This window comes from Melospiza melodia, chromosome 11 (assembly GCF_035770615.1).
Source record: "Melospiza melodia melodia isolate bMelMel2 chromosome 11, bMelMel2.pri, whole genome shotgun sequence".
Taxonomy (NCBI): Eukaryota; Metazoa; Chordata; class Aves; order Passeriformes; family Passerellidae; genus Melospiza; species Melospiza melodia.
This window is the reverse complement of record NC_086204.1, coordinates 26,831,953-26,856,544: the sequence shown is the minus strand read 5'-3', so window position 1 is coordinate 26,856,544 and position 24,592 is coordinate 26,831,953. Positions and strand designations below refer to the sequence as shown.

The following is a 24,592-nucleotide window of genomic DNA, read 5'->3' as shown; positions in this document are numbered from 1 at the left end:
AGGGGGCTGCCTGCCCTCGCCTGCTCCAGGGGATGGAGCAGAGAGCTGGGGAGCAACAGAAAAACAACAAGCCTGGCTTGGTGTTCCCTACTCCAGCAGTCATCCAGGGAGCAAGGAGTGCTCCATCTCGGGGGGAGCTCATGCAGCCCTTCCTCATCCTTACACTGCAGCAGGAACCTTCCGAGTGGTGCCTTTTCTCCTCCTCCTGCCCCTGTTTTCTCCTGCACAAAGGGAAAAATCCAAAAGGCTGTTGCTGGCGCTGGGGGCTGTGCACAGAGCTGGGAGGGGGATGTTTTCCCTCCACAGAGAGCAGGGAGGGGGAACTTTGGGGCTCAGCCTGGCTCCCATCCATATTCAGCTGCCTGGGGTTCTTTTATAAACACAATTGCTTCTTATGTTCATCGTCATTAATTTTTTTTTAAAGCTCATTTTTGCACACAGACCCGCTTGTTTTTTTGTTTGTTTATTGGCTTTTTTCCCCCTTTCTCTTGTCTCTGGTGTCCTGCCCGTTATGGTAGACTGACCCTTGGTTATCGTTGCAGAACTACGGCAGCGGCATGAGACCTCCACCCAACTCCCTAGGTCCTGGCATGCCTGGAATTAACATGTAAGGCAATCCCCACTCTGGGAGGTTTCACCACGGGCTCGGGAGTGTCTGCAGAAAAGCACAAGGTTTATTTTTTCCCCTGTTTAATTTTGTCCCCAGGGGGCCGGGCGCTGGCCGACCGTGGCCGAACCCCAGCAGTGCTAACTCAGTGAGTATCTTGGGCTGGCTGGGAAACGTCCTGCAAATGGGATCATTCCCCATTAGCTGAGCCCTGCTAATGAGAGGAGAGGTTCCCCAGCCTCTTGCTTAGGCTGCTGGGACTCCCATCCTGGCCAGGCTGTGCCCTGATGGGATCCAGCCCATGGCTGAACCTGTCCCTCTTGTCCCTGCAGATCCCATACTCTTCTTCATCGCCTGGTACATACGTGGTGAGTCCTCCTCTCCTGCCCCTGCTGTCTGTCCTGTTGTCAGGAGTTCTTGTGGTCTGGGGGGAGTCAGTGCCATGGGAGGTGGCTGGGCTGGGTTTGGGGTTGGGAGTTGGGGAAGGTGTTTGAAGACATGCGAAGGTGGGCAGTGCTCATGTTTGCACATCTGACCCCAGCTTTGTTTCCACAGGGTCCCCCCGGCGGCGGTGGCCCTCCAGGGACACCCATCATGCCCAGCCCTGCAGGTACGAGCCCTCTGAGACCCCTCTCTGTCCAGGGCCATCCCTGCCCTGTTGGTAATGACCAATTTTTGTGGCTTTTGGCTTTCTGGCAAGTGAGTAGCATGGGCTTCTTGACTTTGGGATTGCATTTGGGGATGTTCCTACAGGCCCCTGTGGATTTGGTTGCTGGGGGGCTCAGGAAGGTGAGGAATTACCACCCTACCCTTCCCAGCCAGGAGTTGAATTCTTTTTCACAGTTGAATTTCTGTGATTAAAAACTTTGTGGATCTTCATTAAATACAAATTAACCAGAAAATGGTGGTAGTTAGAGGGAATTTTGGGTGATAAAATACAAAAGAATGAGTTCAAGTGGCATGAGTTTGTTTTAATTAAGAAATGAATTAATCACCCAACTTACTGGGCTTCACTGTTCCACAGATTCAACAAATTCAAGTGACAACATCTACACAATGATTAATCCAGTACCGCCTGCAGGCAGTCGATCGAATGTAAGTCTGCTTTCTAATAATTTACATATCAGATACCATAACAAATCATAATTAACTTCATCAGTTGAGAGTAAAGCAGTTTAATTGATTTCAGCCATTTGTTACAAAACAGAAATAAAACAAACCATCAAAAAGCGATTAACTCTTGGGCGACTTTGTTAATTTTTTATGCTTATTAAGAGAGCAGCAGTCCTGCTGCTCCGGCCAAGGTGCTGGGTTTTGTGGGTTGTGGGCAACCTTAAATCCTGTGGAATTCTGGTTGGAATGCTGTGCTGCAGCTCTGGGTCCAAATTTTGTAGGTGAACCCAGACGACAGTGAGCCCCACAGCCTGGGAGGGTGATAAAGCCCCATTGTGCCAGGGAATGTTTAGATTGGATATTAGAAACTTTTTGTCATTGAAGGGGTTGCCAAGCATTGGAATGTGCTGCCCAGGGCAGTGGTGGAGTCACTATCCCTGGAAGTGTCCAAGGAATGTGTGGCTCTGGCACTTCAGGGTGTGGTTTAGTGGGTGCTGAGTTGACTGTTGGACTCGGTGTTCAAAGGACTTCTGCAGCCTCAGCAGTTCAGTGATTCTGCCATACCTCCCTCCTTGCCCTGCTGCAGAGGGATGGCTGGGGCAGGGACAGTCCCCAGGAGCCACCGTGGCAGCTGCTTGGGGTCGTTCTGTGTCTGATTCTGGGTTTGTCCCCTTTTCCTTGCGCAGTTCCCGATGGGCCCCGGCTCTGACGGCCCCATGGGCGGCATGGGCGGGATGGAGCCCCATCACATGAACGGATCATTAGGTGAGCCTTGGTGTCCTCCACCCATCCCCTGGGGACACTGGCAGAGTGTCCTGTGTGCCTGTTGCCATCCTGGGCTCAGCCCCCAGCTGGCACCCGTGCTCAAAGCAGAGCCTTTGGGTGGAAGGCAGCGGGGTTGTGGGGGGCACAGGGCTGTGGCTGCAGGCCCAGTAAGGCTCTTCTCCTTTCTCTCCCCTCTCTGCAGGGTCAGGAGACATAGATGGACTTCCGAAAGTAAGTGGGGTTGGTTGCAGGGCGGGTGTGTGGGCTCTGTCCTTCCCTCAGCACTGGGGTGCTGCTGTGACCCCGATGGATGGGGACACAGGGAATGTGACCACGGCATTGTCCTGCCCCTGTGGCGTTTTGGGGGGTTGTGGGGACCTGCTCACCACCTCCTCTCCATTTCCCACAGAATTCTCCAAACAACATAAGTGGCATTAGCAATCCCCCGGGCACTCCAAGAGACGACGGGGAGCTGGGAGGCAACTTTCTCCATTCCTTCCAAAATGACAATGTGAGTGAGTGAGTGAGTGAGTGAGTGAGTGAGTGAGTGAGTGAGTGAGTGAGTGAGTGAGTGAGTGAGTGAGTGAGTGAGTGAGTGCCTGCATGGGAATGGGGGGCCAGTCCCCAGGTGCCCCAGCACTGGGGTGGGTGGGCTTGGCACCAAACCCTTTTGGGCTTGGGTTGTGCCGTGTGGGAGCTGCTGCAGGACAGAAGGGTGGGCAGGGGGAGATGAGGCAGTGGGTGGAATTTTGGGGTCTGTGGTGGGATGGGTGCACAGGTGGAGAGGAGCTGCTGCAGGGGTGGCTGTGCTGCTCTGGCCCATTGGAGGCTCCGTGGGTGGCTGCAGACATGCCTCCTGTTCTCCCTGTATTAGCAGCATATACACATGTGCATGTTAATTATTTGTTTCAAATTGCATCTCGCCCCATACTGTTCTGCTGATTTTCTTCCCGGAAAAGCAAGTTACAGCTCAGATTAGAGCCCTGATAAATTGGAGTCTCCAGCATATCCTCTCTTCCTGGTTTATTAGATCCAATTAGGTTGCTGTGCAGTTGTCACCAGCCTCCTTTTGCATCCCTCCCTTGGCTGTCCGGGGCTGTGACCCGCCTGGTTTCTCACTGTGGCTCTGTCTCTCTTGCAGTATTCCCCCAGCATGACGATGAGTGTGTGATTTCCCTCCCCCTCCTCCTCTCCAGGATCAAGAGAGTCAGCTGCCGTTCGGAGGATCTCAACGAATTATGCAAGAAGAAGAAGAAGAAGAAGCTAGGTGTATGGGCAGGGACACGCGTGGCGGGGGCCAAAACCCCAGGTTTAGTTTCATGCAATAAAAAGGCTGAACTTTTTATTCCATAAAACATGAAGGACAAAACTTAAAATATTTCAAGACATGACAAGACCCTTCTTTGTGCAGAAGGGTTTATATATGTACATGACACTTCTTTTTGGAAACAAACGGAAGCCTCTAGCACCCAACTCCGATCTCTTTGCTTTGTTCTTTTAAATAAAGACAGAAACCGAACCTGTTGTATGTTTGTGCCGTGCGACACCAGGAAGCTAGTCTAGATATGAAATCATGTTGTCTCTGTTGTAGTCATTTTTTTAAATAAACTGGACAGTTTACAATGGTGGTTTTCGTTCAGAAGGCCTGTTTTTCTTTTTTTTTTTTTTCTTTTTTTTTTTTCCTTTTGGTTTTGGGGGTTTTTTTTCCCGTGTATTTTTTGGGGTTTTTTTTTTTTTTTGGTTCGTTTGCAGCACAACGCTTCCTCCTCCAGTTAACAAGATCTGCTTTGGGGAAGAGACTCCAGCACCTCGTTATAAACTTGTTAATATAACAGGTGACCCCTTCCAGGATCACATCCTCCAATGAATCGTGATCTTGCTCTCTGTGACTGTGGCATGCACTGTGTTAGTCTTTCCCCCTCCTCTGAGTACAAGAAGAAATCTCTTGTCCCTCCCTTCCCCAGAATCCTTCAGCTGGTTCACTGCAAAAATAGATTTTTTTAAAAATAACTTTTTTTTTTTTAAATCCACCAGAAAAAAAAAAGAAAAAAAAGGGTTAATCTGACCTGGGACTTTGAAACTGTGATCTCCAGCTAACTTTGGGATTTTCTGGGGGTTTTATTTGCTTTGGGGGTATTTTGCGGGGGGATTTCTTTTCTTTAGAGATGTGCTCTTGTCAGGATTTCACTTATCTATGATTTGGAACTGGATGGAGATATTTTTTAAGGAATTCTTGTTGTTAAAATGTAACCTTGCTATTCTGTAGGCTCGCTCTGTAATAAGAAAATAAAAATTAATGGCAAGCATCGAAGGCCCTTCCTTCTGGTGGGAGAGGAAGGGACGAGCCAAGGCGGCGGGTTGGGATCTCTGTACATGACACTACCCTGTAGTTTGGTCTTGGTTTTTTCTCCAGCTCCCATTTCTGCTCCATGTATATCATATTCTGTAAAATATTCTTCTCTCCCTTGGATTTGACCTTTGTGCGGATTATTGAAAGCATTGTATCTTGTTTCAGTGTTTTTTCTTACCTTGTAGTCTGGTTCGAAAATTACCGAGAGGGGAAAAAAAAAAATAATTATTATACATTGTAGTTTGTGTACGATATTTGTTGATAATGTTTTATTAAAGGGATGTCTTTTTTCCGCACCCCTTCATTGAAATGTTTTTGGGGGACATTTGGCTTGTTTTTATTATTCTGACTGCAAGACATGAGATGACAAAACAACTTTTTTTTTAGTGTGTAATACGAATAATATTTTTTTTTAATGTTTGCCTTCTTTTTCCTAGGCATTTTCATTCTGCTTTACCTGTAGAAAGTCAGGAGGGAGGGAGGGGTGGGTGGGATGGGGGGGTCTGAGGGTGTCAGTCTCATAGTTACAGTCAGGTTAATATTTTCCAATTAATGCAGATTTGTTGCATTGCATACCCAGGGGCTCCCCAAGGGGTCAAATTTTTACCTTTTCCACTTTACATCTTGTTCAGGTGTGGGGGGTTTTTTCCTACTTTCTTTTTTTTTAATTTTAATTTTTCTGTTCTGATGTGAGGAAATGAAAGGAGCGGTTTTAATGTATTTTAAAATGAATAGCTAAATTATTGTCTTCATTGGTATGGGATGGTTTTTTGAATGAAACGGTTCCCCCTCCTTCTCCCCCCTCCCCCTGCTGTAATAAATATCAACATAAACATTTGATTTCGGTGCTCTGCAGTTTGTTCCTGGTGTTTGCTGCCAGACCCAGGGTGGGAGTTGGGATTTTTTTTCCAGCCTTTATCAAGGACCAAACCCCAGATTTGGGGTGCAGGAGCAGAGGTGATGCAGAGCTGAGATGGCATTTTAGGAGGGCTGGCTGAGCCTGGGAATTCAAAATCCCAATGGGATTCAGGATGCAGTTCAGGACCTGGGTGAGGTTTAGTGATGCCTCTTTTTTCTTGGAATTGTTTTTTTTTAAAGCATTTTGAAAATTTAGCCTAGAAAATGGTCAGTGTTGTCTGCACCGGGCTGAGGATGTTCTGGCTGGATGCTTGCCCTCCCCACACCCAGCCCACCAGGCTGCAGAAAGAAAGGGGTTTTTTAGGGGCTAAAAGGGGGATTTTGGCACACTGCTCCCCAGGCTTTGCTCGTTAGAGGCTGGGGGAGTTGGGATGCCAGCGTGGTGATGGAGGCTGCCCTGCCCTGCAGCAGCTCCCTGGGCCAGGAGCTGCATGCTGCCACTTCCCTTTTGCACTGCTGGGAGGTAATTACGAAAGGAGGGGAATACACGAGTGCTGTTCTTAAATAAAAATAATAATATATAAATATTGAGCTTGAAGTGGGGTCAGTGCCCCTCCTTGGGCAAGAGCTGTGGTGCTGGGTGGGTGCACAGACCCAGGAACAAACAGCTCCAGGAGCTACTGGGGATGGACAAACCCAGGCAACACAACCTGGTTCCCCAATGGGCTGAATCAGAGGCTGGGGGAAGGATTGGCAAGTTTTAGGCCTTTGGTCCAGGCAATCACATCCCCCTGTCCTTTGCAGAAAGCAGAGTGTGAGCATTGTCCATCCCTTGGTTTCACAACCCCTGAGGGGTTGAGGCTGATGGGGAAATCCTGCCCTCCCAGGCCCTGCTTGGCTGCCCAGAGCAGCAGGCTCCTGCACTGCTGCCCGTTGTGTTTTTATTGTGGGGCATAGAAAAGTCCTTCCTGATGGTTCTTAAGGGTTACAGGCTGGTATTATTAAATATCACCATGAAACTGCCAAGTTCCCTCCTCGAAACGTCTCCTGAGCCCAGCCTCAGGGATAATTGTCTCCCCCATTAGTTTTCATTAAATTAAATGCAGGAGGAGGATCAGAACAACCAGGGGCTCCAGGCTGAGCACGGTGTGTACTTGTTGGCACGATGTGTGCAGCCTGTGGAGCTGGATTCTGCAGTGGGAGCGGTTCAGGGCAAGGGAGTGTGGAGTGGTGGAGAGCTCTCCTGTGGGCAGCCAGGCTCCTCTGGGCCCTGCAGAGCTCTCCTGCGGGCAGCCAGGCTCCTCTGCCTCCTCATCCCGGGCTCCTGCCACCCCATTCTTGCATGTTCTGCTTCCCTGGCTGCCGTTCATGAAAAGTTAATGCCTGGCCCTGGTCCGTGCTGAGGTAACGCCACTCGTCTGCTGAGAGCCTTTATAAGTTATTGATGCCAACCCAGATGTGCTCCTGTGACCCATTGTTGGGCTCCCCAGCCCACCTCCCTCGGCTGGGCCCATTCCAGCAGGCCATGCTGGAGGAACTGGGAGAGCTGAGCTGGGCACAGAGTGCTTGGGAAGTGCAGCAGGACACCAGGGACAGGTGGCAGGGGCTGCCTGGTGCAAGGACCACGAGGGGCCAACCTGAGCATCCGTGCCAAGCTGGGAGCTTCACTCTCCCCTCCAGGCCCTCAGCATTCCCTGCACAAGGATCAGCCCCCAGAGGAGCATTCCCTGCACAAGGATCAGCTGCTCCTTCCAGCACCACTCCAGTACCACTTCCCCTGGCCTCAGGGGAGAGTGGCTGTGCCTCAGCACAGCAGGGACATGGCCTCACACCCCTGTGTATGATCCCCTCACCTCCAGTGGTTTCCTGATGCCTCACACAACCCCCAAAGCCTTGTTTTCCTGCTGACCATCCCATGTCTCGCTGCTTCCGCTATTTTTCAAAACTGCCTTTGCTTTGCCTTCGTCCATCCCTCCCTGTGCTTGTGCTTTGTCTCAGCTCAGCTTGGACACAGCAGGGTTCCAGCTTCCCTCAGTCTCTCCCCTTCAACTGCCTGCCCTGACAGAGATGTCTTTGTTGAGAGGTAAAAGCAGCTGAAGGGACTCTGCCTCTTCCAGACAGACCATCCTCACAAATTCCCACATCTAGCAGAAGCACATGAGGTGTTTCACCTCCACACAACCCCTCTCCACCACAGCTGCTCTTCCAGCAGGCTTCCTGGGGGAAATTCTCTCCTCAGGAATGCTAAGGGGCAGCTGGCTGCCCTACAGGGCTTCCTCCCTGGGACGGGTAATGACCCGAAGCTGGAAGAGCGAGGGGATGTCAGGCAGGGTCCGTGTGACACAGCAGGAGGGAGCAGCAGCCCGAGAAAGAAACACCCACTGCGTGTGACAGGCTGCACAGAGCACAGCTCTGTTAGGATGTATTCCCAAACACCTGGCTGCAAACCACAGACCTGAACAGATTCACTCCGATGGGCCGAATGAGGCATCCCTGGAGCAGGCAGGATTAAGATGATGCAGAGCAATGCAATGCTTATATGAGGGTTTTTTCTCTTTCAAGCACTTCTGCTAACTGTGGAGGGATTTGTTAATTTAGCCTGCAGCCATTGCATCCCAATTTACGGGGGGCAATTGTTGACCTCAAATGTGACTGGTGAACGCTCCCAAAACCTGCAGAGTGGAGCTGCCTGATGGACTGGGGCTGGAACACAAACTGGGGTGCTCATCCAGATGGCCAGGGACCACAAAGCACAGACCAGCCTCTGACACAAGGCACTGAAGTGAGATGAATTTCTTGGAAATGTGCTCTTCCACACCTTAAAATAGCGCAGGCTGTCCTCTCCCTTCCCATGTGCTGGAGGGTACCAGAACTGCAAAACATTCTACATTTGGCTGCAGCTAATTTAGCTTTCATTTTACAAAACCCACACTAATCCCCCCATGTTAAAAAGAATATGCTTCCTGCTCAGTTAACTCTGTGTGGCAGGAAGAAATTCTTCCTTTGTATTTTTAGCAGCAAATACTAGCTACAGGCACCAAAGTTTCCTGCTACATTCTACACCACTTTCCCCAAATGCACAGGTCTCTTCATCCAGGATTGGGGGGATAAAAGGACTGTGGTTCTACAGATCCAACAAAGCAATCCCTCCGATTAAGTGCTTTGGGAACTAAGCACAGGGCAGCACGACGCATCCCACGGCAGCCAGGAGTAAAACAAAGTCAAAGCCAGGCAGAATGAAAAAGCCTCGTGGCTCAGGCTTTCCCCTTGAAGCTTTGTAAGTCTCTTCTGCATTCAGAGGGACTCAAAGCAACCTTGGGAATGGGTTTGAGTCTGGCTCTGTGCAGAAGCACACTGAGAGCAGAGCCTGCGCACAGGAATAATGACTGGCTTATGTTCTTCCCAGGCAATGGAGGAAGAGTGCTGGAGGATGCATCTGACGACTTCTCTAACCCACATCCAGAGGGGTGAGCCCCTAAAATGAAAGAGTTTCTCCATGCACTATTTAGTTTAAAAAAAGAAATTTTACTTTCTGTAACAATATAATTTATTTTTTAAAGTAAATTAATCCACCTTTCTTTAATTATACGACGGTTCTGGCAAAGAGAAGCAGCAGGTACAGTTGGTGAAGTATTTTCATTTGAGCTGAATTTCACACAGTTCCATGCAGATACAGTGCCAGAAACTTCTTGAATGTGTCTGGCTGAAAGCCAGAAATTCCAGCGGGCTTCTGCAGAGAGAAAGACACGGATGCTCAGTTTGCAGTGAAGTGATTAATGTAGACAAACAACGGCTTTAAACAGGCTTGAATAAGACTTTCAGGCATGGCAGCTTCCAAATTGTGCTCTCCCTCCCCAGAAGGGTTTGGGTGGGGGCACTTCCACTGGTGTCAATCTCAGAGGGCAGAACCCCTTTGCCTGTGAGTGAGATGCCCTCCCAGTATAACCAGTACTGGCAGCTCTGTGCTCTATTTACTCCCCAGAGAGGCTGCTTGTGAGAGCTCCCTTCCTCAGAGCTGGCTTTGAACACGCACATTATGGGATGGTGGATTTCAGCTGGGAGTATCTGTATGTAGGAGTTCACGTTAAGCTTGGCATGTCACACATCAGCACCACAAACACTCAGGCACTGGTCTCCTGAGAAACACCTGCTGAGGTAAAAATGAGGCCAATGTCCCCTGAGGGTCCCTCCAGCTAGTTTAAAACCTGCTGCAGCTCTGTGCCAGCCCCAGACCCCCAGCTGTGGTGGAAGGGCAGCATTTCCAACACCATTTCCCAAGTTCTCCTTACCGTAACAATTCCCTTCTTGACTTCTGGGACACACTGGGCTCTTTCATACAGGTTCTGATCAGAGTCAATCCAGACCAGGTTTTTTACACCATCATTAGAGACAAGGTCTGTTGTATTTAACTGGAACACCATGAACTGGAAGAGCTGTCCATCTGTGCCAATGCTTTGCACCACTATCGGCTGCTCCAAAACCTTGGGATCATTCTAGGAAAAGAAGGGGCATGTGGGGGAGAATGTTTCAAAAGCTAGTTACAACAGAAATTGTAGGAGTACTTGCTGATTCTGCATCTTTGGGCTGGTTTAAAGCCAAGATTTTAATAAATATATTGTTACCTTGCCCAGAAAATTACTCTAGTCAAACAAGTTTTGAATGTAGATTTTGTAGTTTAATTAAAATTCCTCCTTCAGCCAGCAACAAACTGTCAATTTACATACTGAGCTGTGGGATGGGTTAGAGTTTTACAGCTGAACCTATTCCCTGGTTCCTGCCCATACCACCCCACTGCATCACAAACATTGCTCATCAGTGGATTTCTGAAGGTTGGGTTTTCACCTCTGGACTGGGAAGCTTGGATGTGAAAATCACACAAGGGGGTGTAAAAAATTACACAAGTAAGGGGCTCTGAGGGGCTGCAGCAGCGGGGGAGAAGAGAGGCCCAGCAGAGCAGCAGGCTCCCATACGTACCCCGTGGAGCGTCCTGGCCTTGGCCAGCGCGTTGCCAAAAGCGAACATCAGCATTTTAGCACGGAGCTGCTCTGGTCTGAACCTGTCGGTGCGAACGTTGGCAGACTCCAGGAAGAACAGGGTGTGAGGGTGAGAGTAGGGATAACCATCTCTGAAACCTGAAGGGCACATACTCATGTCAGAAACCGCTCAGGAAGACGCCAGGCAGCCAAGGTTTTCTCCCATTATCTTCAGGAACTGCTCAAGTTGTTTGTTGGGGTTTGAGTTCTTGTCCTCAGTCCTGCTTAGGCAACAATGCACTCACCCACCACGGGTCTACACCACTTGCACTGCAAAGCTGTCCCCTCATTCCCACACACTCCCTACTCTCAGCTGCCCCAGGAGAACAAGGAGCCCCAAACACAGATAATTCTCTTCAGCACTGACCTGTATCATTGAGCTCTTTGTACACATTCACCTCCTGAAGGTCGATGGTGGGCGCAATGGGATAGAAGGTCTCCAGAACGTGCTCTTTGGTGGCCACTATCTCCTCCTTGGAGGCTACTGGTGCTATTGGGCTCATAGAGTTCATGAGTATCCCACTCAGGCCACGGACCTGAAGGAGGATGGATTCTGGGGAGGGGAATTAGGCCACAGTCAAACACTGGTGAAAGAACACCAGGGAAAGATGTACATTTCCTTTGGCCAGTCTGTTCTGCAAGGCTCACTCTCTCCCCCTCACCTCCAAACCCATCCTAAATAGTAGCTCAGCTGTGGGTTCTTCTAAAATGCCAACATTAGTTGCTAGGGCTAAGTTCTTAACTAAACATCCTTAGAAAAACAACAGCACTGATTTAGGACACAAGAAAATAAACAATCAGGTCTAAGAGACTGGTTCCCTTCTCCCACCATCTTGTCAATACTGATTAACACCTAATAATCTCCTCAGGCACAGCATCCTGCCATCATCCAAGGCTGCCCATGCCAACAATGCCAACAGCGCTATTTAAACCACAAAGAATTACCCAGTTCCAGAAATTGTTTAATTTCTTCCAAATCCTCAGCCTGAAAGCCAGGAGCTTTGCTACCCCTCTTATCTTACTGAGCTAAATGCTTCCACCATAGTGGCAACTGACCTCTTTCCCACATTGCTGCTATCCTGCAGTTTCTCGCCAACATCCTTTTACTCAGAGCAGGATACTTCCCAGACATTAACCGGCATATATGTATCAGGTTTTCAAACAGCACTGGGCTGTAAAACAAGAAAAGAAACAGTTACATAAAAATGAGATCATAATAGCAGGCAGACGCTTCTGGGGCACAAATGCTGTAAAATTACTGTATGTAAAACATACAATGGCATAGCACTCCCAAACAGTTAACAGAGATTGCAGATTGGTATCACACACACCAGGCCTGTTTCAAGTTGGCAGAGGTAATGCTTACAATTATTTTAAAAACTGATACTCTGCATCAGCTAGTAGATCTTGAGTTGAAACAGAGAGACATTGGCCTGAAAGAAGCTTTGATCTAGCGTAGTATTTATGTCAGTGCTACTGCCAATATTCAGAATTGGGTTTTATTTGTTGCTTTGGTTGTTGCTTTTTGTGTTTGACAATCTGATGGTCTTGCACACAGACCCTCTTCCCACAGAAGAGCTCAGTATGAATTGTCTCTGTAAAGTTTAAACCTCCCCTACAGCTGAGGACTCACCAATATCGTTCCCTCCTGGGAGCAGCCTCTGCCGTGTCCCAGAGCCGAGCATGGGACACCATGTGCTTCGCCCTCTCCTCCAGCTCCTGGAGCCCAAGAGCCGGGTTATCCATGAGGGCCTGCACGGCTGGGGGCAAACCTTCCACGAGCTTCGTCTTGGTGAGCCACTGCGCCTGCCGGACTCCTGGAAACACAACCCAGCACAATCTATCTATCACAGGGGACACTGGTGATGCTCCAGGCCCCCTTCCAACCCAAGCCATTCCCTATGTGACAGAGGCTGCCTGGCAGCTCATGGGGCTGGGCAGGCTCCCCACAGCCCGTGCTTGTTTTACACTCTGTGCGAGGAGAACACTTGGCAGGAGGAGCAGGGCGAGTGCCTGGGCAGGGACAGCGCGGGGCGTGTGGTACCTTCCAGCATGCGGACACCCTGATGGCAGATGTAGCACCCGCGCTCCTTGTACAGCGGCATCTCCTCGCAGCGCGGCCCCGGCGAGTGCCAGGGGTCGCGCCAGCCGCGCTCCCAGGGCGGGAAGCGCGGCCGGGCCAGGCCGGGCACGTAGTGCAGCCGCTCCGCATACGTGACAGTGTCCAGCTCCACCTGCTCCCGCACCGGCCGCGGCTCCGCCATCTCCGCCAGCACCTCCTGCGGCGGCCCGCGCACGGTCCAGGGCGTGCGTGGAAGCGGCGCGCGGTGGCGGGGCCGCCCCGCGCGGGTGACGATGCCGCGGGTGAGGCTCCGCGTCGTCACCGCCGCAGCCGCCACCCCCGCCCGCCTCAGCGCCTTCGGCCCCGCCGCCATCGCCGCCATCCTCCTCCTCCTCCTCCCGCGGCCGCCTCAGCGCCCGCCCGCCGCCATCTTGGGGAGGGCTCGTGCCCCACCGTCACCCGCGGTGACTGACGGCGGCGGCGGCCAATGGCGGGCAGGCGCGCCCCGCGGTAAGGGAGGGTCGGCAAATTGCCTGGCGGGTGAGGGCAGGCGCTGGGTTGGTGAGTGGGGAGGTGGGCGGGGAGAGGCGCCTCCTCATCTGTGGGGCGGGGGAGGGGGGGGGGGGGCACTTCAGAGACCGTCCCTGGGCGGGACCCGGCGAGGCCAGCTCGGGTGTCCCGGGGCTGGGTCCGCTCTGCCCCGGGCCGGCCTGTCCGAGCCCCTGGGCGCGCACCGTGAGTGCTCGAAACTCTGTAAATCCGCGCAGCCCGAGTCTCGGCCTCACCCCCGGCCATGGGGGTTACCCTCCGTTCATAGCCCGTGAGTGCCTCGGGTCCCCGGACAGAGAGGTGGGAAGCCGGGCCAGTCGCCTTTGGTTCTCTGTTCCGTTCCCAACCCCCCTCCTTGAAATGAGCGTGTTTCTGTTACAGGGGTGAAGGTTAGTTAATTAATTGACCTTGACAGTGAAACTGCTGGAAGCGCTAAGTGTTCACTTCCTCCGCTTCGTCACCCGTGGCTTCACAATTTCCTGTGGCCCGCTTTGTGTCCAAGGGATGCGGACACGAGCGCGCTGTGAGCAGCATTCACTCAGCCCATGTGTGAGGGTGAAGGGGCCCCGCAACGTCCGCAGCGTGGTTTTGATCTGAGGAGTGTTCAATGGGTGAAACTAATTGGGAAGACCAGGAGCAAGCGATAAAATCCCGTGCTTGTTGGCCTCCCCTACCTGTATATTCAAAGCCCATAACCACAGTGGTTGTTTGCCTGAGACTTTGCCCTGTTTGCCTCAAGTCTCTTGGCTCTGAGCGCTGCTCTCAGCTCGCCGCCCTCCCCCGTTCCAAAGCCGCGCAGAGCTCAGGCCGCATCTGGTGCCTGGGTTTGTTACCCATTGTCCTGCCGGTTGGGTTTGTCACCCTTTCTCCTGGGCCAAGCAGCAGATTTTTAAGATGTTTCTGCTCCGGGTGACCAAGCGGCTCTATTGTAGGAAATCAGCACGGCGGAACGAGCGGGATTAAAGGGTGTAGCATTGCCTGGGCAGCCTGTCTGGGGAGGAGGGCCCGAGGCTGGGCTCAGGCTCTGCTCTGGGCTGTGAGGATTGGCGTTTGTGCAGAGGCATTGAGCGCTCAAACAAAAATGGGGTGTGCAGACACAGATCAGCTCCAGGTTTTCAGTTTAACACATACACACAAGATGCTCAAGAGAGATTTTTCGGTCCTCTGAAAACACCCGGCTGATGAGCTGAAAACACCCAGCTGCTTTTCATCGTGCTGGGTGTGATGCAGGGCTTGTGTTTTGCAGGCAATGAGTGACAAGGAGGGTGCCAGCGAGGAGGACTGGCTGGCTCTGAGGCCCCAGGAACCTTCTCCAGCCCAGTGCTGCGGCAGCGGCTGCAAGCCCTGCATCTACGATGTGTACGAGAAGGAGCTTGCACAGTGGGAGAGAGCCAAAGCAACGCAAGACAAAAGCCTTCTCATGGGAAAGAAGGAGCAGGTCGATTTCTCTTCATGGCATCCTGGAGCATGTGCTTTGATCGTACTCGTTCGAGTGTGGGGTGGTGGTGGTGGTGGGTGAGGGATGCAGGGATAAATTCAAGTGGTGCCTTAAGAGAGGGCTGTAAATGCAATTCCCCAAACTCAGCCTTCTCCCTCCCCCTTGGCCACTCTCTCCCTGCTGTAATGTGATTTTCCAAGTGTAGAGTTCTCCCTGGTGTCGCATTACAGCTCTGGCTCTGCAGCTTCTCCTCTCCGAGTTTCCTCGGAGAAGCTTTGTTTTCCTCACATTTCTCATCTCTGCCTGATTTTTAGACTTGTATTTTGATGGTGAGAAAACACTGTGTTGTGTGTGGTGGAGCAGTTGTCTTCAGAGTGTAATTTTAAAGCCTGTCAGTGCCCTTTTACATTAGATTAACTATGCTGGGTCAAGCAAAAAAGATCAGCTGAAACAACTGACAATATTTTCTGTTCACTGTGGCCATCAGCAGGTTGCAAAGTTGCCCCCAAAGCAGCGCTTGGCTCTTTTAGCAGAATTATTTCTGTTTATTTCCAGACACGAGAAAATGATCGCAGTGAGTCATAATAGGATGACCTTGCTGTAAGGTGTAAAAAAAAAGTAATTTCAAAAGGTGGTGGTGGGGAGAAATGCAAGATCCCAAAGTGCACGCTGCAGAACATGATAATGAATCAGCAGAGAGCTGGAATTTGCGCCGGGCCTCAGTGTTTAATATACGTCCTGAGTATCTCTGGCACTAAATGAGCACGCACGTTTGCTTCCAGAGAAGAAATGAAATAATAAAAGACACCATCTAACCAAGTAATTATTTATTGTTGTTCTTGCAGAGCAATAATTCAGAGCTGAATCCAGATACATTCACTGCATTCAGCGTGAGCTCGGTGGAGCAGCTGACAGAGGACACCTACCAGTACAAATTTGAATTACCGGGAAATAGCAGCCTGCGCTTGAGTTTAGGACAACATATCGTGTTAAGGTATTGTTCTCTGTGCTAGTTAAACAGTCTGCATTATGTAACCTAACACGTAGGGTTTTGTCAATAGACAAAGGCTTCATAGCAGGCAAATCATGATTTCTGTACCTCCACAATGACACAGATGAAAGAGCTCGTGAGCTCTCTGCCTCTACTAATTCTATGGTAAAAGCTGTGGTTTGCTTCAGCATTATCCCTGCGTTGGTGGCTCAGAAAGAACTAGGTGTGATTAAGAAAATACATTTGCAGAAAGAAAGATCTAAAAGAATAGCTGTTACAACAGATTATTTACTCCAGCCTGTTGGAATGAAGACAATGAGCTGCACTTGCCCCAGAGCTGGGTATTTTAGGCCCTGTATCTTGGGGTAACTGAGCACCCCAGTACCCAAGCACTGCCTGACTGGTTTCTAGCAAAACAACCCTCCTATGTAGTTTGCTGCTTGCCAGAAAGGGGCCACTTGGGGAAAGTTTCTGTCTCTCAGCCATCTGTGGTGATCATTGCCAGACAGAGGAAGTCCTGTTAGGATGCCATTGATGTGCATCTGTTGACGTCCCTGGTACGTTCAGGGCTGGTGTGTGCAGCTGGCTCTGCTGACAGCACACACTTCTCCCTCCAGCCCTGGCTCATCACACTGCACACAAAAAGGTCTGGTCACTTTAGTCAGTCCCCATGGTCAGTAGCAAAGAGCAGGGTGGGTAATTCCATGGAAAGGGAAGGCTTACAGGAAAATACAGTCTGTGTTGACAAGGCCCGAGGTCAAGGCTGTGCCTTGGCTTTTGTTATTTGATTACCAGATGCTGACTGGATGCAGAAAGTGACCCCAGCCTAAAAGGAACAGCAAACTTAAGTGTTTTCTCTCCCCTTTGCCACTCCTGCATGTTCTTACAAAATCCCTTTCAGGGGTGTGTCCAGGAGCTGGATGTGGTACAGCTGAGGCCACACTGGGAAACAAAAGGTGCCGTTAGCCATTCTGTTCCCCCCAGATTTCTGCCTCTGGAAGGGAAATGTTTTGCATCTGTGCACAGGCTGGGCCACTGGGTAGAGGACCTGTCTCCCAGAGAGCTGCAGGAGCCCCCCAAATGACCCAAGTCACAGGGGTTTCCTGTTTCTCTTCTCTTCAGAGGAGTGGTGGATGGTTTGGAGGTCCAGAGAGCCTATACTCCAATTAGCCCCAGGAATGCAGAAGGTTACTTTGAAGTTCTAATTAAAGTAAGTAAGCCTGGACAATATGGATGAGAGTATAAGGTGTTTTCTTTAGGAACCAAGCATGCTGTCAGTGTTTCAAGTGAGTCTCTCTCAAATCCCTCATGGACTGTTTCTCTGTTGTTTTGAAGCGTTTTTGCTTTGCTGATAGAAATTGCAGTTTTTGCCACAAAACTGAAAGCAGAATAAGTTGACACACAAGTGCTCTGCAGCAGAAGCCCTGGGATCACCTGGGGGAGCCCCTGGGATGGAAAGATGTGTCCATTCCACTTCTCTCCTTTCATTTTGCCTTTTCAGGCTGCCTTTGAAATCACACCCATTTGTCAACCTAGCTGAACCACTGATTTTGGGAAGTGTTTGCCCTTATCCTCCCCTCTGTATTTTACTTGAAGGACACCCCTCTGTCAGTGGGCAGCTGCCCCTGGTGTGCAGACAGGGCTCTGGAGCTGCAGTCTGAGAGGGGCTTTGTGGCCCACAGGGGACACAGGTGTCCCATAGGCACAGGCTGCATCTCCTGAGGTGGACATGGTGGCAGAGCCCATTTTGGAAAAATGTCCTCACCTTTATGGAGTCAACCACAAAATGCTGGTTGAGTTCAAAAGGATTTTATAGGAGATTTGGCTACAAATCTGTCTCATGTAAATCTTCAGGGTGCTCATAAATGATTATTTTGTGTGGCAAACACTGACTTGAACATTTTTCCAATACTGCATCCATATGTCGCTAGGGACTCCTCAGGGCAGACACAGACTTCAGTACAGGTGTGAAATTCAGAGTGCTGGGTATCCCAGGTGGCTTGCAGAGAAGGGCCACTTGTTCTCTGCCTGTCTTGCAGGATTTCATGTTTCTGGGGTCTGTTATGCATTGTATGTTCTAACACAAACCCTGCTCTTTAGAAAAGTGAACAGCTTCTCTAGGACACCTGTGGGAGGGTCATTTCCCCATTCTTGTGGCAATTGGTGTGTGGTAGGGGAGAGAAACGTTGCATTTGAGTTGCATTAATAGGATACATTCACAGGATGACTGAAATTTCATGTATAGCAGCTCATTACTCACAGGTTTTGCATTTCAATAATAATAGTAATGATTGTAATGATACCTTTCCTTTATATAGAACCTTTCATCCCAAAAGGAGCTATAGTTATTCTTTGGCAGTGACAAAAGAGGTTGGTAACACCCAGTGTAAAGCAGCCATTTTTATAACTCACTCTGTAGGTTGTGGTATATTTCACACTATTGAGGCAATTTTGGGAAGTAGTATATTATTATTACTATGCAATCCAAGCACTGTTCAAACCCTTCTGTCTCCTGTTATTATGGCATTGCATTTGTGATACTACAGTTAAGAGTGAGGGAGTTGCCATTTACAGAGCATAACCCTCTTTTTGAGTGATTTTATAATGTTAGGGTTTCTCTCCATGTAAAATGGGGTGTGGAAGTTTTTCCCCCAGGAGATTTTTTTTTTTCCTTTTTATTTAGAAAAACTCATTTTAAACCCACTCAATCACTTTTCACTTCAATTTTTTTTAAATAATTTTGGTGAAAGAAGGATTGTTTTAGTTTCCATTACCCCTGTCCTTTGGGAATAGGCAGTAAGTGAACTTTTCTGTTCTCTTGCCTTGGGTTTCTGGATGTGTTTGAAGAAGGGAGGTATAAAATTTGCTTCTCTGAAGCAAGTGCACACTCTTTGCACCAGACTTAGCACCTGCCCAGAGCCCTCTGAACATAAAACAATTCTGACAATAACTCAGAGCCTGGACATGTGTGTGATTTACCTTTTGAATGTAACAACTGGTGCTAATACTTGTTAATATTTCAGGTTTCAGAGAGAGGCTGGGAGGGGAGGAGCATCTGTGTTCTTTCTTAGCTAACACTGCTTGCAAGCACAAGCACGGGCTCCCTCACTGCCTTTTTCTGAGCTGCTTTGTGGTTCACCAATTTTGTTTGCCTGCAGTGCAGCTTGGTGGCCAGCCAAGGCACTGGGGTGTGGAGCCAGGCTTCTCTCCAATGCCTGTGCAGGAAATACCCCCAAATACACTTCTTTTGTGTGGGCTTGTGTCACATCCCATCTTCTGACCCCTGCTTGTGTTGCTCTTCCCCAGGCTTATCCTTGTGAGACCCACTGTGTGCTGCAGCTTTGGGCTTTTCAGCTCCTGCTCCTTGGGCCACTCCTGGTTCTCCAGCCACATCCCAGACTGTGGATGCTCTTTTGCTCACATTTCCCTCTGAAAACATCCAGTGGTCACACATTTAGGGCATGGATGGCAACATGACTGCTGGGACAAGCCCTTCATTTTCCAGCTTCTCATCCCTTCTGAGTTTCCAGTAAGCACTGAGCCCTTCTCCTCAGTCTTGAATGAGAGCAGCATTCCTGCAGGCAAAGCCTGGATAATGTTGTTTGTGCCTGGTGGAAAGTGAGGCAGGTTTTTTGCCCGTGTTTTTCTTCCATTGGGCCAACATTAACATATTCTTTTGGAACTGTGGAGGCATCCCTCAGCATCCAGATGATCTGGTCTGAAAACAAAGAGTTTTACAAATGAGAAGCTCGACTTTGGGTCACTAATTGTATCAGTGCAGCATCTGAGAGACTGAAACAAAGCAAGAGCTATGCAGTGTTTGTATAACTAACAGTACCCAGAGGGCATTTCCAGACCCCCATACCCTGAGATTTGGAGAACACTTGAAGGCCTGCACTGTGCTTTGCATTCAAGACACTCTTCTCTGTGTGCTTTGTAAGCAAGAACTCTGATAAGCTTTCTCCAGTTTTGGAAATTCAGGCTGCGTCAGAGGGGGGTTGTGTTTACATTATAGTCAAGCTGGAGTGGTTCCAATATGATTTAATTTAAATGTCTTTGTTTTGGGTATAACTTTGAGTTATTTTTCAAACAGATCATTCTTTCTTTTTTAAATACACAAAATGGTTTTTTGTCCCCTTTTCGTTTAAATGTAGATAACTTTATAATCGACTTGAAGCTGGGAAACTTTCCAACGGAGTATAATTATTCTTTTCTTTTGTGCAATGTTTTTTATTAGTGCTATGAAGCTGGGCTAATGTCACAATACATAAAAACATGGAAAAGAGGAGACGTGGTCTTTTGGCGTGGGCCGTTTGGAGGGTTCCCATATCAGCCTAACAAGGTTAGTTCCTGAGAGCCATAGGATGCTTCAGCCTGTGGCAGCAAGCTTTGTTCAATACTCTGAAGGGAAGACATCAATTTGATTACTGTTTTCATGATTATTTTAGAGAGTTCCTGGGTTACTGTACAGTGTGACAGCATTAGCAGTCAGTCGGAGCACTTTCTTGAAATGCAGAATATTTAACAGGGAAGAGGAGGTGGATGGGAGACAGGAGAATATTAGCAAGGCTCTGTGTTCATCACTTTCATTAGAGTTCCTGATGTGCCTAACAAAGGGAGCTTTCTTTGCACCAGCAATGAGTGTGGATGGGTTTTTGCCTGATTTGACCCCCATCTCTGTGTTGTGAGTGAGTAGGGGTGGAGGGGAGGTGCTAATCCTCTCCTCTCCCGGGTATTCCCTGGGCTGTTGAGGTGTCAGGTCGCTCCCCAAACGCTGATCCCACCTGCCAATACCAGGCTGGCTGCAGGGAAAGGCAGATCTGGTTTCAGGGGGAGGCTTCTCACACACACTAACTCAGTCACTTAATTCTGACCTTTCAAATGAGGAGCAAATTTGAAACACTGGTCATTAAGATTCCAAAGTCTTTTGGTTTTTTTTTTTTGTGAATTTGTTTTTGTTGTTTTTTATTTGTTTCCCCCAACAAAAATAACTAACATCTGAGTGGCCAAGCTCTATGCAGAGCAATTGTGTCCTGCTTCCTGACACACTCATTCCCTCCAGAGGACATTCAGGATTTTACTTTGCAACAACCAAGAGGAACCCAGGGAGCATTTCCAGTGGAAGAAAGCCCACAGTGGGTCAGCAAAGCGTACTGCAGAATTGAAACTGAAACATGAATAATTGAAATCAAGGCTAAAGTTAGGATAAATTATTATATTTGGGAAAAATCCAGTTTTGTTAGATTTGATATGTAAACTCTTTAAGTGCTATCTGTAATCCTTTGCAGAAAAATACATTTTGGGATCTGAATTTACCAGTTCATGACCTTCTGGTATGTTGTTTCTCAAGAGATTCTTTACCAGGGTGGCAGCAAGAGGAACTGACCATGAGCACACCCATTGCTAGCCACCACAGCTCACTCCAAATTCTCTGTTTTGTTCTTAGCATGGAGAGCTCCTCATGCTGGCCTCTGGCACTGGCCTTGCACCAATGATTCCCATCCTCCAGTCCATAACAGATGATGAAGAGGATGAAACCTTTGTAACTCTTGTTGGCTGCTTCCCTACCTTTGACAAAATTTATTTAAAACCTCTTCTGCAGGATTTGGCTCGGTACTGGAATATTAGAATATTTTATGTCCTAAGCCAGGTAATTAAATGGATATGAAGCATGTTTGTGTCAGGGTTCTGTGTGCTGGATGAGCCTCTGCCTCCTCCACTTTTCCATAAGCATGATCTTAATTCTTTCCCAGTCATCCAGCCTAATTTATGATCCAGTAGCTGCTGTTCTTAAATCTGCTGCATGTACTCACTGCTACTCATCTGGAGAATTTTGGGGAAGTGGCCATCACTGTTCTTCTCTGCTCCCTGTTCTGTTGGCATGGACCTGCTGTTTCATAGTCACTGTTGTTTATTCCTCCCCATTTCAGACAGTTGTTGTTGCACCTAAACAGCAAATAAGCTGTTTCTTTCTTCCTGATACCAGTGCCTTAATCTGTCCTTATCTTCCATTCTTGGCTCGTGGCTAGAGCTCTCCTCTGGTGTGCTAGCACCAACTTCCCAGCAGTTATTTTTCCTTGCTGACCCATTTTTAAACTTCTAAAAGTTGTCTCCCTCTCTGTAAAATTACTTTTCTGCCACATGCATGGGATGAGGGCATACCTCTCAGTGGTCTTACATTTTGAACAGTCTTTTTCATTTCCATTTGGTCCCAAAGTTGCCTGTGTTCTGCATGGATTTGGTGGTTAAAAATTATTTCCATCAGAAATAAGGATTCATTGCTGGGAGGATATAGAAAGAATTATTCATGCTAAGGGAATGAATCCCATTGCATTTTTAGTTCCTCAGATGAATCATTTCTTGTATCTCTCACAGTGGAACTGCCTCATACATTCTGTTCCACACGTGGCCTCGGCAGGATGAGATTTGGTAGAGGGAAAAGTGCTGGTGACTTGGGCACCCCCTCAGCTGCTCTGTGGGAGCATAACCATAATTGTCTCTGGTGACATGGCTTAAATACCCTTTTCAGGGTGTTTAAACTCTCTGACTGCTGCCTCAAGAGCATGAGGAGGTCTTGAAATTCAATCAGCGAAGGGCACGCAGCCCACCTGACCCCTGTCAACACTGTCTGCCCCTCCTCTCTCCCTTTTTCCTCCTCTCTTAGCAGGTCTGTGGTAGTCCAAGGCTGGCTCGTGCATCCTCCCTCTTGGGATTATGTATCTGTCTGTATTTCATTGTGCTGCCTGTCACCACCACATCTGAGCACCTTCTGCTCCTGATTAATTGCAGCAGGGGAGTCCCTGCTGGATCCAGCACCACAGGAGCTGGCACTTCTCATGGGATCAGAGCTGGCTTTGGAGCAGAGCTGCCTTCTTTCAGTTTTGGTCAAGGGAGATGGGACTGAAAGAGGCTTGGGAATGGGAGAGGCAGTGGAGAGAAATAGACTTGGGATTTGGGAATAGGAAAGGTGCCCTGGGAGATGGTTCTCAGTGGAAAAATTTCTGCAGCATTTATTTGTGATAGTTACACTCTGGTTTTGTTCAGTCCCCTCAGAGTAAATGGCAGGGAAGTATTTCATCTGGGCTTGGGAAGAGGAATGCAGCTCACAGAAGGGTCAGTGTCACCCACATGGTGTCACAAAGGTGAAAATCATCCTGTGCCCCACTCTGAGGGGAGGAGAGAGATTGAGCTCTAGGGAATGTTGTCTTTTTTAGTGTCACACACAGCAAACCTTTTACCTTTCCAGGAAACTTCGCTGGAAAAACTTCCTTGGAGCTACCAGGAAAACACGTACACTGGTCATCTCAATGAGGACTTGATGAAGACAATAGTGAATTCCTGTCGAAGAAAGCCATTTGTATTAATTTGTGGCTCTTCTGCATTCAATGAAGATATGAGTAGATACTTGAAAGCTGCAGGAATTGAAGAAGATTCCTGTTTTGTCTTTTAGCAGTACATTCCTGACCTGAGGAACCTTGGGCTGAGCCTTGGATGTCCTTGTTTCTTTGCAGACATTGCACAGAAGGGCCTGCTCAGAAGACTGAGCTCCTTGGAGCAGCTGTTTGTTGATCCTCACTCTGGGGTGTTTTAAGGAATGGGTGCCATTCCAGAGTGGCTGGTACATGGTGTGCCACCCACACCTCAAGGACCTGCATGGCAATTTTAATGGAAGTCTTCAGGTGCAATTTTAAAAGGGAGATCTCCTAAGGGGGTACTAGAAAGCATCCACACACACAGCTCTGCTGTAGTATGAGGGTTGGTGACTTGCTTTGCAATCTGTGTTATTCTGCAGTGGGTTGTGCCCTGTTAGGTGTCCAGAGGAGAGATCTAATCCTCAGGGATCCTTGCCAGGCCAAGGGGACAGCAGAGTCGGGATCACTTTGGTTCTGTCATGTGCAGGCTGATGTCAGGCAAGTCCCTTCAGCCTCACTGTGCCTCAGTTGGCCCACTGTACATTAATACAGAGAAGGTGGCACTGATCTCTGAAAACAGCTATCCCAACCATGTATGGAAAGTGTATCCCTAAGGAAGGAGTGATACATTCTGTCCAGGGAGAGCCTAGGCAGGCTGAGCTCCTGCCCTGGCACAGCCTGTGTTACCTACCCTGTGCTTAGCCCTAGAAATGCTACCTGGGGACACAAAGAGCATGTCCTAAATCTGGGAGAGCATGGCTGGGTGGTGGCTGCTGTCTGTCAGGGAGAATGGTTGTTTGCTTTCTGTGTCCCTTAAGTGTTGTATCATAACCCTGGCTCATTAAATTGAACCTCTTTACAAATAAACAGCTGTTTGATGTTGTCACAGGACTCTCTCAGGTGCCTGAGGAGATTCCCTAAGCACACAGGAACACCACCTGAGGAGAGAAAGCTGCATAGGGTCTGCTGGGTGCTTCCCTGTGGGACAGGGAGCTCCCTCAGGGATGGCAGCCTGGCACAGCACCCAGCCTGGGCACCTGGGCCTCTTCCTCTTTTTTCAGTCCAAAATGCTGCTGCTTTTCCTCTGAGGTATGTGATATCCATTCTTTTATCTTTTCAAACTGGTGTGTTTAGTATCCACACCTGGAAATACAGCAGTCCTGCACACCTTTTGTTTTTCTGTTCATTCCCAGGTCACCCTGTGTTGGGGTTTCCCAGGCTGTCTCAGATTGTTGTTGCATTATCATTCATGCTTCTTTTGTACCTGTGTCTAACACTACACCTTGCACAAAGGAAATGTAGTTTGTTACACAAAAAACACAGCTTGCACTGAAGTGGTGGCTTGATTCACACATTTGGGAGGGAGTGTAAGTTCCCTTTGCACTGCTGAGATTTGTCTCCAGTTACCAAATGC

General features: G+C 49.0%; 3 protein-coding genes across 6 annotated transcripts in view; 2 read left to right on the top strand and 1 right to left on the bottom strand.

The window, feature by feature from the left end:
- SSBP3 (single stranded DNA binding protein 3) overlaps nucleotides 1-4,791 on the top strand; it is a 55,343-nt gene extending 50,552 nt beyond the window's left edge. For all 3 annotated transcript variants that reach the window (XM_063166154.1, XM_063166156.1, XM_063166155.1), the window contains 9 exons: nucleotides 543-607; nucleotides 707-755; nucleotides 940-975; nucleotides 1,163-1,217; nucleotides 1,632-1,702; nucleotides 2,407-2,485; nucleotides 2,688-2,716; nucleotides 2,895-2,996; nucleotides 3,627-4,791. In XM_063166154.1, the coding sequence (XP_063022224.1) occupies nucleotides 543-607; nucleotides 707-755; nucleotides 940-975; nucleotides 1,163-1,217; nucleotides 1,632-1,702; nucleotides 2,407-2,485; nucleotides 2,688-2,716; nucleotides 2,895-2,996; nucleotides 3,627-3,656 (516 nt within the window). In that variant the 3' untranslated portion in view covers nucleotides 3,657-4,791. The remainder of the gene's footprint in view (nucleotides 1-542; nucleotides 608-706; nucleotides 756-939; nucleotides 976-1,162; nucleotides 1,218-1,631; nucleotides 1,703-2,406; nucleotides 2,486-2,687; nucleotides 2,717-2,894; nucleotides 2,997-3,626) is intronic.
- A 4,406-nt stretch (nucleotides 4,792-9,197) lies between these two features.
- MRPL37 (mitochondrial ribosomal protein L37) lies at nucleotides 9,198-13,161 on the bottom strand. Its single transcript, XM_063166152.1, has 7 exons — nucleotides 12,771-13,161; nucleotides 12,360-12,543; nucleotides 11,783-11,898; nucleotides 11,094-11,279; nucleotides 10,668-10,825; nucleotides 9,983-10,186; nucleotides 9,198-9,423 (listed from the first exon to the last, which is right to left on the bottom strand). Exons 1-7 carry the CDS (start codon nucleotides 13,159-13,161, stop codon nucleotides 9,346-9,348), a joined length of 1,317 nt encoding a protein of 438 aa, XP_063022222.1. The 3' UTR covers nucleotides 9,198-9,345.
- A 335-nt stretch (nucleotides 13,162-13,496) lies between these two features.
- Nucleotides 13,497-24,064, top strand: LOC134423273 (NADH-cytochrome b5 reductase-like). 2 transcript variants are annotated; one of them, XM_063166150.1, is made up of 7 exons: nucleotides 13,497-13,608; nucleotides 14,584-14,775; nucleotides 15,621-15,769; nucleotides 16,889-16,976; nucleotides 20,004-20,108; nucleotides 21,213-21,416; nucleotides 23,013-24,064. In XM_063166150.1, exons 2-7 carry the CDS (start codon nucleotides 14,587-14,589, stop codon nucleotides 23,214-23,216), a joined length of 939 nt encoding a protein of 312 aa, XP_063022220.1. In that variant the 5' UTR covers nucleotides 13,497-13,608; nucleotides 14,584-14,586; the 3' UTR covers nucleotides 23,217-24,064. The 2 variants fall into 2 exon arrangements, with proteins under 2 accessions (XP_063022220.1, XP_063022221.1); XM_063166151.1 differs by having other exon boundaries at nucleotides 13,607-13,726.
- Nucleotides 24,065-24,592: the final 528 nt, after the last annotated feature.

Excerpts from the sequence above, each read along its gene's own strand:
- MRPL37 (XM_063166152.1), bottom strand. The coding sequence starts at position 13,161 with ATGGCGGCGGGGCCGAAGGCGCTGAGGCGGGCGGGGGTGGCGGCTGCG. Across the intron at positions 10,187-10,667 it reads AGGCCAGGACGCTCCACGGG|AATGATCCCAAGGTTTTGGA; the intron begins GTACGTATGGGA and ends TTCTTTTCCTAG. Across the intron at positions 9,424-9,982 it reads TCAAGAAGGGAATTGTTACG|AAGCCCGCTGGAATTTCTGG; the intron begins GTAAGGAGAACT and ends TTCTCTCTGCAG.
- LOC134423273 (XM_063166150.1), top strand. The coding sequence starts at position 14,587 with ATGAGTGACAAGGAGGGTGCCAGCGAGGAGGACTGGCTGGCTCTGAGG. Across the intron at positions 15,770-16,888 it reads GGACAACATATCGTGTTAAG|AGGAGTGGTGGATGGTTTGG; the intron begins GTATTGTTCTCT and ends TCTTCTCTTCAG. Across the intron at positions 21,417-23,012 it reads TATTTTATGTCCTAAGCCAG|GAAACTTCGCTGGAAAAACT; the intron begins GTAATTAAATGG and ends TTACCTTTCCAG.